The sequence below is a fragment of the Bidens hawaiensis genome, unplaced genomic scaffold (assembly GCF_021521415.1).
Source record: "Bidens hawaiensis isolate Kalapana, Puna unplaced genomic scaffold, B.hawaiensis_p1.1 tig00006228_1, whole genome shotgun sequence".
Classification (NCBI taxonomy): Eukaryota; Viridiplantae; Streptophyta; class Magnoliopsida; order Asterales; family Asteraceae; genus Bidens; species Bidens hawaiensis.
The window spans coordinates 210044-226455 of record NW_027491411.1 but is presented as its reverse complement, the minus strand read 5'-3'; the positions used below and the strand labels follow the sequence as shown (position 1 = coordinate 226455).

At 38.4% G+C, this 16412-nt stretch overlaps 2 protein-coding genes across 2 annotated transcripts; one reads left to right on the top strand and one right to left on the bottom strand.

Annotated features, from left to right (window-relative positions):
* Positions 1-5635: 5635 nt before the first annotated feature.
* On the top strand, positions 5636-8453 carry LOC143631682 (ATP synthase subunit d, mitochondrial-like). Its single transcript, XM_077100365.1, has 5 exons — positions 5636-5819; positions 7479-7560; positions 7785-7845; positions 7934-8024; positions 8113-8453. The coding sequence occupies exons 1-5, from the start codon at positions 5679-5681 to the stop codon at positions 8212-8214; spliced, it is 477 nt and encodes a 158-aa protein (XP_076956480.1). The 5' UTR covers positions 5636-5678; the 3' UTR covers positions 8215-8453.
* A 146-nt stretch (positions 8454-8599) lies between these two features.
* On the bottom strand, positions 8600-15878 carry LOC143631686 (tetraspanin-3-like). The gene is made up of 2 exons (XM_077100370.1): positions 15155-15878; positions 8600-9133 (listed from the first exon to the last, which is right to left on the bottom strand). The coding sequence occupies exons 1-2, from the start codon at positions 15665-15667 to the stop codon at positions 8789-8791; spliced, it is 858 nt and encodes a 285-aa protein (XP_076956485.1). The 5' UTR covers positions 15668-15878; the 3' UTR covers positions 8600-8788.
* Between the last annotated feature and the right edge of the window lie 534 nt (positions 15879-16412).

Sequence of the window (16412 nt, the reverse complement as noted above, 5' to 3'; positions counted from 1 at the left end):
AATTTCTTTAGCGCGCCGAGATCGGGCTGGTCAGCAAGCGCGGCTATCTGCAAATCATAAGGAAAAATATGAGTACAAAAAGACTAGGAAAATAAGTCAAGGTAAACTCATTAAGGTTAAAATACATGCGCAAGGATGGGAATGGGAGTATTCAAATACTTCTCCCCCATCTCGGCCATGTCCGCGCAGACAACGTCGAGCTGATAAGGGTAGTCGGATGGGTTCTTCTTCAGCATGCTATATTCACAGCCATCCTTAAACCCTTTAGCTCGACCCACCAAGCACGAGGCAGCGTTGCAATCCATCACAAGGGTCTGAAACTCGTCTGAGTATTTCATCGCATAAGCGCAACGAGTCATACCCTGTGAGACTAGCCATTGGCGATCCTGCGCAAGGGAAGAAACAGACGTCTCAAGAGCAGGAATCTGAGAGTTTAACAACTCAACAGTTTCCTTGGTCTGTTTCAGCTCCTCTTTGTCGGACGCTGCTGCCGCCAAGGCCTCTTCCCTTTCCGCTCGCGCAGCATCGAGCGCTACTTGGCTAGACGCTGCCGTCGCCAGGGCTTCATCCTTCTCTGCCCGCGCGGCCTCTAGCTCCTTCTTCAGGCGCGCAACCTCACTCTCCAATGAAGATTTGTCGGTGATAGATTGCACAAGAGCTTGGTCACGCGCCTCTGCGTCCAGCTCCAAGTCACACACTCGCCGCGCGTACTTGGCTGCGTCCGCCTCGGCCGCCTGCAGCTTCTCCCGCGCAGCCTGTAGCTCATGCCCGCGCTTCACGAAGGCAGCGTTGGCACTTGCACGGTTCTCGCTGAGCTCTGCTTGGAGTTTCTCAGCTCTCTCTCGAGCATCAGAAAGATTCCAAGCAGATACTTTAGCCTCTTGCTTGGCTTCCGCAAGAGCATCACGTACCTTTACGTAATCATAGCGAAGCTCTTGGGAGGCAGCAAAGAACGCTGACCCAGCGAAAAGATGGTCGTTGAGCAAGTCCATGCGGGCGCGCTCCTCCTTAAACCTCCTTTCAGCTGGAGGCACAGAGTGAGCCCAGAAGTCTTCACACACCCCCATGGACTGAAATGAGCTATCCTCAGTAATATTCCATCTCGGGCGGTAGATGTGATCGGCTTCCTGCAAACACAAAGTAATGTTCTAAGTCATCTAAACACTAATATGGAAGTCCGCGCAGCGGAGCAGAACGAACTTATACCTGCGGGGAGCAAGCAGAAAAGTCAGCGCCAGCCCCACGAGAAGACTGCGCCGCGAAATCTCGTGGCGCTACAGGGCTTGCGCGGCCGCCGTCGGAGTCTTCAAGTTGAACCTCCTCATCTTCCTCTGAAACAGGCCTTTTCTCCTGCGACCTGGAAGAATCAAAACCAGTCTCGCGAGGAGGGCTGCGCGCAGGAGGAGGTGAGGGAGGTCTCGACGCCGCCAGATCAGCGCGTAAAACGGCCTCCTGCTCCTTAGTAATCCCGATGAGGGGAGATTCAGCGCTTGCAGGAGCAGGAACAGAACCAACGGCGCTGGCACCGGCGCCAGCAGTGCCGCCAGCAGCTTGTACGCCAGCTATGACTCCTATGAAAAAATCAACAAAGAGAAATGGTTCATGACTTGATCTAAAAGAAAAAAGTCAGAAAATAAAAGCGCAATATATACCTTGGCGCACCGCCGTTCGCGAGTTAAACATCGCCATGAAGTCCATTTTCCCCCTTTTTGAGGGCAAAACAGGGGACTTCAAAGCAACCTTCGGCGCAGCCTCGGTACCTTGTTGCGCCTGAGGTTGATCCACCAAGGTCGCCGGCTCTACAAACATTTGAGTGAGCAAAAGATTCATTAATAATTCTATCCGAATCGTGCTCATAAAACATAAAGTATAAACAAAGTATACCTGTTGAAGAGAAAACAGCAGGCGCAACGCCGCTTCCCTTTTCCGCAGCGCGAAGAGAGGAGGTGGCGGCACCATACCTCGTGTGGACAGGAGGACTGCCCACACCTTGAGGCAAAGAAGACAAAGAAACCTTGGAGGTAAACCCCTTGGTTTTCTTAAGTCCCTTCGCCTGAATAGGAGGATCCTGAGCAACAGGGGCATCATTTTTCTTCTGTTTTTTACTGGCCCCTGCGCCAGTTTGCCCTTTAGCTTTACGCTTGAGCTGTGGCACCTCAGCCTCCTCCTCCTCCTCTTCTTCCGCGAGCTCCAGCTCGTAGTTCTCGAGCGCATCTACAATACGTGCAACAGAAATGTTAACCAAATTTGGTATTCTAAAGGCATAAGCATAAGTACAAGGGCTTACCAGGCGCGTCGCTGTCAAAGCAAAATCCCAGATCAACAGGGATGAACATGTCATCGAAGCGATCGGGGAAGCCAACTTCCCCAGCGCCCAGCGCGACAGAGCCACCCTCCATATGTTCATCATAGGCGGCGTGGACATACTCATTGCTTACTGCACAAAACAAGACAAATGATATCAGCAAAACGAATTATATTCGCGCAGAAGTAATGCAATGAGTTAATAACTTACACAAGCCGTCAACTTGGATAACAGGCTCAGTCGCGCTGTCGGCCCACCTCCTGCTCATGCCAACCCCCACCAGCGCCTCCTCGCAAATATTCTTGGCGGGGGATGGTTCAGCAGTCAACTTGTTAACCCATGCGCCAGTTGGGTTCTTAAAAACATTCACATCCACGGGCGCAGAAGTGATCGCGCGCATGGTCATGCGGATAGGAATCACACCAGCCTTAACATAGAAAAATTTCTCAGACCAGTCATGAAGGCTCTTGAAGGAAACATGCAGCACTTCACCTTCTGACTGCGAGGAATGAATGAGAACCAAGAATCTTGGATTTTTGGTTTATAAAAATATTGAAAGCGCCGAGGGGTGGGCTCCTTGCGCTGAGATTTGCACATAAACTCAAAATGAGTCATGCGCATAAGTCCAAACGGATGGACTTGGGATATGTGAATCCCATAAAATTGAAGCAGCGCACCCACAAACCTTGTCATCGGGAGACGAAGGTTGCAGTGGGTGAAAAAGTGGCAGTACAGGGAGATGTAGCCGGTGGGCGGATCCGCCGCCGTTTGCCCGGCCGCCGGGAGCATGCAGCCATACTCAGGGAGAAAACCCTGAGAGGCGATGAGACTGTCAAAATCGGACTGCCTCAATTTGCAGGGGATCTCATCCCACCTCTTCACTGCCTTGACCTTCCCCACCTCCTCCGATGAGGCCTCGGCAGCCCGTTTCCCCTTGCCGGTCTTCTTCAAAGTAGACATCACCAATGACTTTACACGGCGTTTGCTGGGGGAGATTGTGGTGTCTGGGCTATCAGACATACAACTGAGAATCAGACAGAGGTTACTTCAACAATGGAAATCTGGAAGCAGAAGACAGGCCCTAATCGGAATAAAAATGGAAGGAAAGAAAAGCTCTGAAATAACAAGGAAGATGAAGAATAATAACTCAAAGGGCTTGCTTTTATAGGCCCAGGAGAGAGAGAAACAGGTACTGAGCAGAGTCCACGCGCCCCCACTCGCAGGTGTAGACCAACGCGAGCGCGACACGTGTCCCTGACACTGTGTGAGGGGACATGAAAGGGAACGAAACAGGTACTGATCAGAGTTCACGCGCCCCCACTCGCAGGTGCAGGCCAACACGAGCGCGGCACGTGTTCCTGACACTGTGTGAGGGGACATGAAAGGCAACTGTAGCACCTCGAGCACACGAAAAGTCTGACACATGCCTCCATCTCTGACGCATGTCAGCACCAACCAACCACGTACATGGACGATTCGTTTCAACCAAAAGGATAGAATTTCGCGCAACGATGAGAAATAAAAAGAAAAGACAAACCCTATTAAAAGAGCAAACTATTAAGTCTAATATCTATCTTACCTCGCTCGCGCGAGACAAGACAAACATTAGACTGGGGGGGCTTGAAGAGGTATGTACCCGCCTCAACATCGAGCAAGGCGGGTCAACCCACAAGATATAGACAAGAGGCTTGAAATCAAGATATTATGAAGGCACAAAGCCAAAACCTATGCGCATGGCGCATATCATATATGCTCACGCATATCACATATGCTCATGCATCACATATGCTCACGCATCACATATGCTCAAGCGTATCACATGCTCACGCACCATATATGCTCACGCATATCACATCTGCGCGTGGCGCATCCGCGCGTGGCGCATATCACATGCTCACGCATCATACATGCTCACGCATATCACATCTGCGTGTGGCGCATCTGCGCGTGGCGCATATTACATATGCTTGCGCATATCACATCTGCGCATGAAACATCTGCGCGTGAGAATAAAGAGAAGACTTCGCGCATCCTCAGGATAGGCGCATATCACACGTGCACATAATCAACCTCGTCCTTATCCAAATCAGGATAAGGACAACCTTGATTGTGCTCGTCAGCAAACCTTCCAGAAGGTATCCTTTAAGGAATAAGAATATTCTGATGTTGACAGCTACCAATGAAAGGTGGACAACTCAGCAAAACCCATGTGCTTCCACGTGATTGCACATGGGTCAGGTGAAATACCTGGGTCAGAGAATAATCAATGAAAAAGCACCAGGTGTCCTAAGGACACGTGGCGCAAAGCAACAGGAGGAGGCCAAAAAGGCCCTAATGGGATCTGAGCCCAATCATTGGAAACCCTAGCACTATAAATACCACACCATCTCCACAAGGAGAGGGACACGAAATAGTAAGCAAGAAAATACATTCCAATTCATTACTCACTCTCAGATTATTATTATCTTCTCCTACAAACTCTTATTCTCACACCGGAGGGTTACCCCAAAGAGGACCCCTCTGTCCCTTTCTGAGGGGTAAGTTCACGGTGTTGCTCGTTTTGTAGGTGGAAGAACTCATACTCCGGAGAACCATCGGTGAAATAGCATAATCATACCCGAGGAAAGTTGATCGTCTACCAGTGAGTCGATCCACGTATCTTCAATAACAATCATAAAAATAATACTAATATATTTATATGTTATTTGTTATTATTGGCAGAATATATATATATATATATATATATATATATATATATATATATATATATATATACTTTTCTTTAAAAAGTTATCAAAATAGACTTTTTTTAGCTATGGGCTTTCAAGACATCATAAATCAGATTGCACTACGTTGGTGAAGCCATGAAGCCAACTATGCCTTAACCGACACTTTTTTGGTACCGGAAAATCATAAAAGATACTCCAGACCTATTAAGAGACACATGCTCCAAGCAAAGTTGAATTTAGCTTTACAAATTCAAGTATTTAATCGTTTAAAGGAAAAAAAAAAGGGGAATCTTGAAGCCGACTAAGCCGATGTCTCTTTTATTAGCCATTTCGCACATTACAAAAGCTGAATTTGCATACTAAAATTAGGTTACGCGTGACACGTGTCGGCTAAGACTTAATTATTTACAATAGGGTCAGAGTCACTCCTAGAGAGTTGTTGGCTAAAAATCAAATTATTATTATTTAAAAAAGAAATAGTAATTTTGGCATTTAATTAATTAATTATTTATTTATCTATTTATGTTGGTTTTTACCGTGTCAATAATAATAATAATGAGTTTGAAACCCTAGATCAAATAAATACCCCCAAATCGAAAACGCTATTCATTTCATTTCATTTCATCTGTTAAAGAACAAACAAAATGAGCGGAGCAGGAAAGAAGGTGGCGGATGTGGCCTTCATGGCGAAGATGCTCGTCTCCGATGAGGCTCGTAAGGAGTTCTCTTCACTCCGTCGTGCTTTTGACGAGGTCAATTCTACTCTCCAGACCAAATTCAGTCAGGTATATTCTATTACTAAATTATTTTCATTTCTTTCTGTTCGGATCGAGATCTGATTGGATAGTTAGGGTTTGTTTCAATTGAAAGCGTTCGGATTACCTTTTGTAATGAATTCATTTAGTTTGCTTTGAATCCTATTGATGTTAATGTGTTGAGATATGCGGATCTGCGTTTGATTGTATACTTAGGGTTTCTCTGAATTAAATTTATTTGGATTAGGTTTGATATTGAAATGATAAAAGAATTTCAGTCAGGTTTCTGGAAATGCTGGTCTTGTGTTGCATCTTGTTTGATTCGATAGTTATGGTTTCTGTGAATCGAAAGCGTTTGGATTAGGTCATTAAGTTTGATGTTGAAATGATAATGTATATGTTTACTTTTATGCGTCATTAATCTGTAACTGCTAATTATGGAGTTTACATCTAGTTCTATGCATAAAACATAGAATTTGCACTCCTGTCATGTTTTTTTTATAAAACAGCTATTTGTTGTCTTGGACTGGCAAAAGGAATTGTTTTTTTAAGTGTTGAGTGATATAGATCCATCATCCATGTTTGGGTAGATACTTGAGGTTTTCATGAATCTAACTCTAAAGCATGCAGATTAGGCTTGTTGCAGAAAAGTTTAGGTTTGTGACATGTGATTTTTACATTATCAATTTTTAACACTTTAGTAATTAGACAATGTTATGTCAGGCAGTTTTATATATTTGTGAATAGGAAAATAATATTTGACTTGATTGGTGAAAGTGATGTCTTGATGAAATTTTTAGATTTGATTATATGTTGCAACTTGCAAGTGCCACAAGCAACTAAGACAAGAGTATGAAATTAGTCATATTCTGCTGTACTTCTGTAATTATCTTATCTAACCTGAAGAAATGGTTGTATTAGTTAGAGACTGGCTTTTTAATAGCATTAGTTGATTATTGTGGCTGTTTTGAGTGAAGGTGTATTGGTTCTTTGCTCTCTTAGATTTTAGGTACATTTTGCTGGTTCTCTTTTATTATTATTAGCTATGACTTGCACTTGATAGAATCGGTGAAATATTTGGTTTTGACTTTTGTTGGGGTTTTTTAAGTCTGATTCTGGTTTTAGAAATATGTTTTTCTTCACTCAGTTAAGTTGTTGTTTATGACGCTTGGTGTGTTACAAATCAAATTTACCTGAATTAGTTACTTTTTTCCATATCAATAACTTTGTTTGAAAAGAGGTTTTTTTGAAAGGTTAACTTAGATAAAAACATTTGTAAAATTTTATGATCTTTTTAGTCGTGGCCTGTGTTACTAGGTTTTTGTTTTTACTGACATATAAATCACTGGCATCTCAAAAATCTAAGTGCCTAATGGCTGACAACTTGTGCTTTAGGTCACAAGCAACGATGACGGATCATATTCCAGTTTATGAACTCATTAAGTTTCTCTTAATTTTGTCTAAAATTTAATGATTTGTTACATCTGTATTATGTAATGAGAAGATGCTATTGAGTATTGACATATGGTTAGAAGTTAGGTATGCTGCATGCGATTGATGAAAAAACTTATGCTTGATATGAAAAGGCTATCAAGCTAATGAAATGTACCGGCCATATTATATAATGTGACATCCCATAAAATTGTCGTTTTTATGACTTGCTTTAATCATTTTAATTGGACAATACAGGAACCAGAACCTATTGATTGGGAATACTACAGAAAAGGGCTTGGATCTCGCATAGTTGATTCTTACAAAGAGTATTATGATAGTATGTTCTTCTTTATCATAGTTTAACATGTTTACTTCTTAGCAAGTTGCATAAACCGATATTTAGGCAACGTGTTGTGACTGATATTTAGACAAACAAAATGGCTTTATGCCCTTATATATGTATTCATTTATTTGCTAGCAGTAGAGATTTTGCAGTTGTATTTTTTATTATATATGATTTGATACCTAATATTTACATTTGTGATTCCTTTTCTTTTACAGGTGTTCAGATCCCAAAGTTTGTTGATAAGACTATTCCAGAGTACAAACCCAAGTTTGATGCGCGGTAAAAAACCCTATAGGACACGAATACCAATTTAACGTTTTTAAAAAAAAAAAATTATTTTCTAATATTTTATAATCTTGAAATGACAGTTAGTGGAACTGAAAGAGGCTGAGCAGAAGTCTCTTAAGGAATCAGAAAGGCTAGAGAAAGAAATTGCTGACGTCCAAGAGCTAAAGGTAACGTTGGTACTCGGGTCAACTCTCAGATCATTTGATCTGCTTCGTATTTGTATTTTTGTTTGACTCGTTTGACTTGCGATAACAGAAAAAGCTTAGCACGATGACTGCTGATGAGTACTTTGAGAAGCACCCGGAGTTGAAGCAGAAGTTTGATGATGAAATCCGAAACGATTACTGGGGTTATTGATTTTCTTCAGGCGAATCTATTTCTTTTTTGTTTTAGCATACCAAAATAAGCAAGACGAACGAGGATGCTTTAAGTTTTATTTGTTTGGGTGTTAAGATATCACGGAGTTTGTGTACTCTGTCATGATGATGAAATCTTATTCGAACATGCAAGTCTCGATTATGACTTGATAAGCAGTCATGTTGAATACAATTGTTTTTTGGTCAATCCTGTTCTATCAATAAACGCAGTTTTGAACTTATGTGCAACTCTTTTGCTATGGGCTGCTTAACCATCGGTTTACTGATTAGATAAGAGTTATAATGGTTGTTTTCTATGGTAACTATACGCTTGTGTTGACTATATACAAATGTTTTTAGAAGAATACACCAATTATATATTTCTAATACGAGAACTATGTAGCTAAAGTTAAGTTCTTACATATATTTGAAAAGACTTAATTTGAAGACATACATGAAAACATTACAAAGTAATATCAAAACAATACATGTATCATATGTACGTCGAGTTCCGAGCCTTCACCAACTCAAACACGACCACTTTCAAAAACCAAACTTGGGCAAAGTCCGAGTGACTAAAACTGTATCCGAGCAGGCTTGGCTTTTTCCATCCGGGTTTGTCCATATGGTTCATCGTTATCCATCCTCCTATTATTCCTAAAAGCAGCACAAGCAACAACCCAGACAATGACTAGGATAATAAGAACAATGATGTTGATAACCGACACCTTTCTCCAACTCTTCCTTAAACTAGCTAGCACCCCAGCTTTACACGAGTTACAACTGTAGCACAGTTGTTCCTGGTCGTTGTTCCACCTGATGCAGTCACGATTGTTCACCGAACCGATGTTGGCCGTGTCCCATGTTGTCTCATTCACGTACGCAAACTGACATTCTGACGGCGGCTTACAACATCCAGACTACAATAATCATAGAGAGAAAAGATTAGAAAAGTAGAAGTTGTCTGTGATTCACTTATTTAAGTGTTTTATATGTATATTGTATGGTTGTACACAAGTCTAATGAACACGAGCACTGTGTGATCGTTTTTGTTCCATTAAGTTTTTTCTTTTTGAACAAACGAACAAAAAAATCTGTTCATTTAAGTTGCTATGTTTGTTCGTAATCTTTAAAATAAGAATATACTTTTGTTGGAATAGATAAACGAAGCTAATGGAATGAACTTATATGTCACATTTTCTTATGCAATTGTTTATGTTGCCCACTTAGATATAATAAATATGTTAATATATTTGTGAATAAGCAAACACAGCCGAAGAACAATTAATTAGACGTTTATGAACATAAACAGAAAAAAAAATTATATTTTATTTATGTTCACTTATTTAACCTAAATAATTATATTTGTCAATAAGCTGGTTGTGGCTCAATGGTAGAGCACTCATTTTACAAGTGAGTGCAGGCCCGGCTCCGAAAACGCGTAAAAATTTTTGGGCCGAAGGCGAAATTTTTTTTGGACCTTATTAAAAAGAGGTATATTGTTGGGTTTAAACAATTTAATTTTTAAATAATCTTTAATTTTTTGGGCCTTATGATTTGGTTATGTCAAAGACTTTTTTTATATAAAAATAGAATAAAATGTCTCAAGTGAGGTTAGAACCCAAAACCTCTTGGTTGAAAGTCACACATATTTGCCACTAAACCAAACTAGTGGTTGTGTAATTAAGTTTAAACATTATATATACATATTATTTTTCATAAATATATATACATTCATTTTTTTTAAAAAAATCCGGGCCTATCGGGGTGTCGGGCCGGGGTCCGTCGACCACCCGGCCCTCCCTTATAGCCGGGCCTGAGTTAGTGATAGGAGGATCAAACCTCACTACCACCAACTTATATCGGAGATATGAGGGATGACCCTGGCTTGCCAGGGTTCGAGTCCTGATCTCACCCGGTTTTATCGGCTCCTCGTTGTCGTGCCGTTTGGCGGGCGTGAGGGTCGGGTTTTATCCGGTGAATCCCTCAACAGGTGGACCTTTAGCCAATGGGGGCCGTGTACGGGATACCCGGCGTTACTTAGTTGGTCATTCAAAAAAAAATAATAATTATATTTGTTTGTTCGATGAAAAGTGAACATAAACAAACTTAAAATATTTAAATACTTAATTGAACTTTTGTTTCGCTTATAGCAATGATGTACACCACATTATTAATACTCATTATCAAGGATTTGGATTACATAGCTATCAATTGCCTACTAAATAATGTATTGTGCCTAATATGGACCTATTACCCCTCTCTTACTCAACCACTCAAAACTCTAGGGATATAGATGATGTTATATAGGATCATGGACCCATTGTACCAACTAGATTTAAGTTAACGGAAAATTCTCAAAATAGGTATTTATGATTAGGTTTTTCAAGTTTTAGGTGCCATTTTCAACATATTCTCAAAATAGGTATTATAAACTAGTTATGACGAATAGTTTATGATTATTCATGAGTAGTTTGTATAACCAATTAAAACTTGTCACATGTCTATAAACTAACAAAAACGACTTGTTTCACTAATAATCTACTCGTAAAGATTAAATAAGTTTAAACCCTCGTAATCAGCGCCACACGAGTAAACAAGATATTCTTTAGTCGCGACGAGCAGATTGTAAAACCTTAAGAGTCGCGAGTATTTTATCAAACTAACCACGTTTGATAAGCAAATGCATCTAACTGGTTTGTTTTACAAAACACTAACCGGAATGGTTAGTTTGTTTCGTCAACTAGTCTTTACGAGTAGATACAGGTCAACGACTACTTTATATCCATTATACGAGTATTTTGTTGATAACCAACTCTTCTCGATAAGTTTATATGGTAAAGAGTAGTTCATTTGTAGTTAACTCGTCGTGACTAGTTTACCTTGTTTATATTCCCTATACGAGTTTTTTATTGTTAATCAAGTCGTTCTGATAAGTTACCAGATTTACATTAACCATACGAGTATTTTATTGGTAGTTAACTCGTCTTGTGTATATCTTGCTATAAACTAGTCGTGACTAGAGGTGCACAAATCGGGTTTTTTAAATACCCGGGTTCGGGTATGGAACTGGGTTCGGGTATTGAGAAAACCATACTAACGAGTTTTTTCGGGTTTTTTTTCCGAGGTTTTTTCGGGTATAAATTGGATTTTTTTTTAAGTTTGCACTTTTTAGTGGTATTTTTAAGGTATTTTTCGGGTATACATCGGGCATTTGAAATACTCAGTTTTGGGTTTTGGAAAAACCCGGTTTTGAGTATGGAACCGGTTCGGGTTTTCGGGTATTACCGGATACAAATCGGGTTCGGTTCAGGTTCGGGTTTTAGTGCCAAAATGCATTCACTATCAGTACCCTACAGGTAGGGTCGGGTACGGGTTTGGGTATTAAAAACCCGGGTATTAAAAAAACCGGTTCCGGGTTTTTATTTCAGATCCGGTTTCGGGTCCGGGTTTTTTGTACACCACGGATCGTGACTAGTATCATGCTATAAACTGGGCTTACTATCATATGAAGACATGTCTGGGCCTACAATAACATTACTGGGCCAAGACGAGTTAATTACTACTTAACTACTCGTATTGGAATGTAAACAAAGTAAAGTAGACAAGACGAGTTAACTACCAATAAAATACTCGTATGGTTAATGTAAATATGGTAACTTATCAGAACGAGTTGATTAACAATAAAATACTCGTATTGGGAATATAAACAAGGTAAACTAGTCACGACGAGTTAACTACAAATAAACTACTCGTAAGAGTAATGTTTACCAGATAAACTTATCGAGACGAGTTGGTTATCAACAAAATACTCGTATAATGGATATAAAGTAGTCGTTGACATGTATTTACTCGTAAAGACTAGTTGACGAAACAAACTAACCATTCCGGTTAGTGTTTTGTAAAACAAACCAGTTCGATGCATTAGCTAATCAAACTCATCGTCGTGGTTAGTTTGATAAAATACTCGAGACTCTTAAGGTTTTATAATCTGCTCGTCGCGACTAAAGAATATCTTGTTTACTCGTGTGGCGCTGATTACGAGGGTTTAAACTTATTTAATCTTTACGAGTAGATTATTAGTGAAACAAGTCGTTTTGGTCAGTTTATAGACACATTGCAAGTTTTAATTGGTTATACAAACTACTCGTGAATAATCATAAACTATTCGTCACGACTAGTTTATAATGCCTATTTTAGGAATATGTTGAAAATGACACCTAAAACCTGATAAACCTAATCATAAATACCTATTTTTAGAATTTTCCCTTAACCATATATTTCAACATCGTCCCTATCATTATTGAGCTCGGAATTTATGAGGTTGTGTCTTGCAATTTGAAAGAGGGGCAAAGGAGGTAGGGGAAAAACAGAAAAGAAAAGATTATATAAAAAGGATAAATAGTGAAGACTAAAATTCAAGGATGTATGAGTTAGTTTTATAAAAAAGAAAGAAAAAGAAAATAAATAAATATATTAGTCATTTATACAAATGGCTATAGATATGCTTGCAAAAATCGTGTCTAGGGGACGATTAAACATCGATTAATCTATAGTAGTTGATTAATTATTATTTGACTAAAATCGGTTAAAATAAAAAAGTTTTTTTAATAAAGTTTGTGTGTATGTGTGTGCGTATGTATGTATATTTGAAAAATTACATATAATTTCAATAAGTTAATCTCAATTAATCGCTAGTCCATTTCCACCGCCTTCAGCATCCAACTAGTGCCTAGCGAGTTTCATAACACTAGTTATAGAGTATCCATAGCTCTACATAAATAAATATGAAGTAATTTGAAACGTTGAATGTTTTATCAGTTCTACCTATTATTAATCATATAAATGATTTCAATAAACAATTTAAAGGTTTCTATTTAAAATTACGTATTTCACACTTTAATAAACTTTTTTTTACGGCACTAGAATCACCTGATTATAATCGTATATAATTTACTTCCCTTTAAAATTCACATTACTGAATTCTGTTTCTTTCTTTGCCAAACATACCCTTTATCCTGTGCTGGTGTCATTTCAATGTTAATATATTTTTTTAAAATGATGAATTTCTTTTAAACTTTATTCTCATTGAAATCACAATCCCATTAATTGTTACTAGATACATTATGCCATAATGGTCTCCAAAAATTAAGACAATAAAATATATCGCAAATGTTGAAAAATTTACAACAAAACAAAAACCAAAAAGTTTTGAAGCTTTGTGATTTGGCTTTAGTTTCATCACCAATAATGTCTATTTTAGCCCTTTGTGTTGTCCTACTTCATCAATTCGACACGTACACACTATTTTCAAACCCTCATGTATCACCATCACCCACCGCCCACGACTCTATAAGTATAAACACTCGAACTCGTGGTCCAATATAACTTTTTTCATAAAATATTAAGTTGGAGTAGTTTTATACATAAATACAAATTAATAATTTTTATATATAAATATGATTTTATAAATTTCTAAAATCATTAACTATGATTTTTAATATGATTATTATACCTTTTTTTTCGTTCTCATGCTCCAAACTCTATATTTCGAATCTTTGATACAAGCTTTTAAATAGTGTAACAAAATGATAGTATATCAAATTTTAAAGGTGATATCCAAAAAATAGATTTTTAAGGGTTATTTTATAAGAGTGAAATAAAGGAGAAGATGATTTGAAAACTCGGTTTTTGTGACAAAAAGATCGTAAAATATATGTAGTATATCATGAGAAAACCAAAAAACTTGTAGTATAATGAACCAGATCATGAGAACTAGTGGCGGACCCAGAAATTTTTGTTAATGGGCTCACCTTTTTTCAGTTTTCAAATTTCTCAAAACTAACTATTAAAACTTCTGGTCCCATTAGGTCGGATCAGGTTATAAACACAATACAATACGATATCATAACAAAATATAACAAGAAAACACGATTCTAATCTAAGAATCAACTATTCAAGTATAAAAAGTACAAAATAAACAAAAGGTTTAAGCCTTTTAGGTTTACCTTTTAGGATTTGTTGAAGGATTTAGATAGAATTACGACTTTTCAAGGACTATTGGAGATGAACAGATGTTACGGGGTGGTCACGTGGTGGTCGCCGGATTTCTGGTGACAGAGGATGGAAAAAGAAGATGATGGTAAGATTTTGGGGAAGGCTTGAAGAAAAGAGGTCGATGAATGAGTAAAGCTGTAAAGGGGTATTTTTTTTAAGGATAAAACCCTGGTAAAAGTGAAAAAGAAAAAAAAATTGAAGAAAAACGTAACAGGGGTGACTCAAACCCGGGTTTTTTAGAACAGATAGACAAAGGAAGTTAAAGGAATAATGATATACCACTAGACCAACTCTTAACTTGTTAACATGGGTTCTACCTCTAAAACTCTTATGGGCTCACTAAAATTTTTTCTATATCGTCTCTACGAAATTTTCAAAAACCGTTGGGTGCCCGTGCACCCAAGGGTTCCTTAGTAGGTCTGCCGCTGATGAGAACACTTGTGCATCATGAGAAAACCAAAACATTATACATAAGACATATACGTGGTATACCATACAATTACGTATATGTAGTATATTATATTACATATATGATATTAGTATCAGATATATGTAGTATGATATACAGTATAGATTAATTAAAAAACTAACACATCACTTTAACAACAGGATATTATCATTCCCCGTTGAAACACGTAAATATTACTTAAAACAGATCTTTTTAACCATCCTTCTTCTACAAGATTTATTTTGCAATATCACCCAACCACTTCTAGCAACCCACAAAGACTCAAATAATTTAATATTGCATAAAACAACTAAAATATCCCTTGTCAACATCGAAATGTTGTGTCACTAAAAAGTTAAAACTTGTTAAATCATATTTAACCAATTTGTTGTCCCAATTAACCTTTGTAACGTGTCAAATTAAAAAAACCACTAACCTCAATCGAACTAAGCTTCCTCAAGTAATACATCTCAGCAGACTCCGGATACCCGCCAACTACCCGACCCGATTTCCTACAAACACCCGAGTCACGAACACACGAACTTATCTTCCTCCAATACTCATCACTCGCAACCCGGTCCTTTAACCAACCCGAATAGTCGGGTAGATAATAATCCTTGTAAGCCCGGTTGGGGACGGTCCGACCGGACCCTTTATCGGTAACAACAAATGCGAATATAATAAACCCTATAAGCACAATAATAATAATGAACATGACCCATAGGTAGAGATACATTAAGAAAGTGTTGCGGTAACATGCTCCCGCGAATCCGGCTAGGGAGATTATCATGATCGCGACTCCAATGACTATGATGGGCCATTGGAGGAACCGGATACAGTCGGTGTTGTTTGCGCGCGTGCTTAGCCATATTCCACCCCCGAGAATCGGGATTGATAACAAGAAAGTGAGGAAGTTTAAGATACCAATCAAGTGATTGGTGGTTCTCATGATTGTATACACACACACTCTCTCTAGATGTATATGTTGATGTTATAAGGTTTGTTACATGTGTGTTTGTGTTTGTTTGAAGGGTTTTTATTTCAAGATGTATGAAACATGTTTGTGTTGTAAATGACGAAAATGGGTTTGTGAGGGGAGTTGGAAAACGAGAGGATGGAGGGTAATTGTGGCAATATGTTGAATTTAAAAATGTGAGGTGTCATGAGTTCATTGTCGTTAAGTTTTTGAAATGAGTAATGATAAGTGATAAATCAATATGTCTTGAAAATGAAATCTGAAAAGAACATATTTATTAAAAGATTGAAAATAAGAAAAATTCCTGGAAAATATTTTAATTTATTAATCTAATAAAGCTTTTTATTCAGATTGCTTATTTTCATTTTCTTATGGTTTATTAACTTTTAGTTAATAAGTTGTTTGAGATGGTTTATGTTATAAGAGGATAGTTTAATAAGTAAGGATATTCTAACTTATTACCTTTAACAAAATGTTAAAGGAAGGTAAAATAAGGAATTTCAAGCACCCCCTCAATTTGACACCATACACTGCTTTTAGGGGTGTCCAAATTCCAAAATACCTGAACCTGATTAACCCGACCCGAACCCGAATAAGCAACTTTGGGTTGGGTTTCAGATTCATTTTTGGAAAAAAGTCGGGTTTCGGGTTAACCCGAATAACCCGATTAGTGGTGATACTAAACATTAAATACAATGAGTAAAATGTGAAACAAACA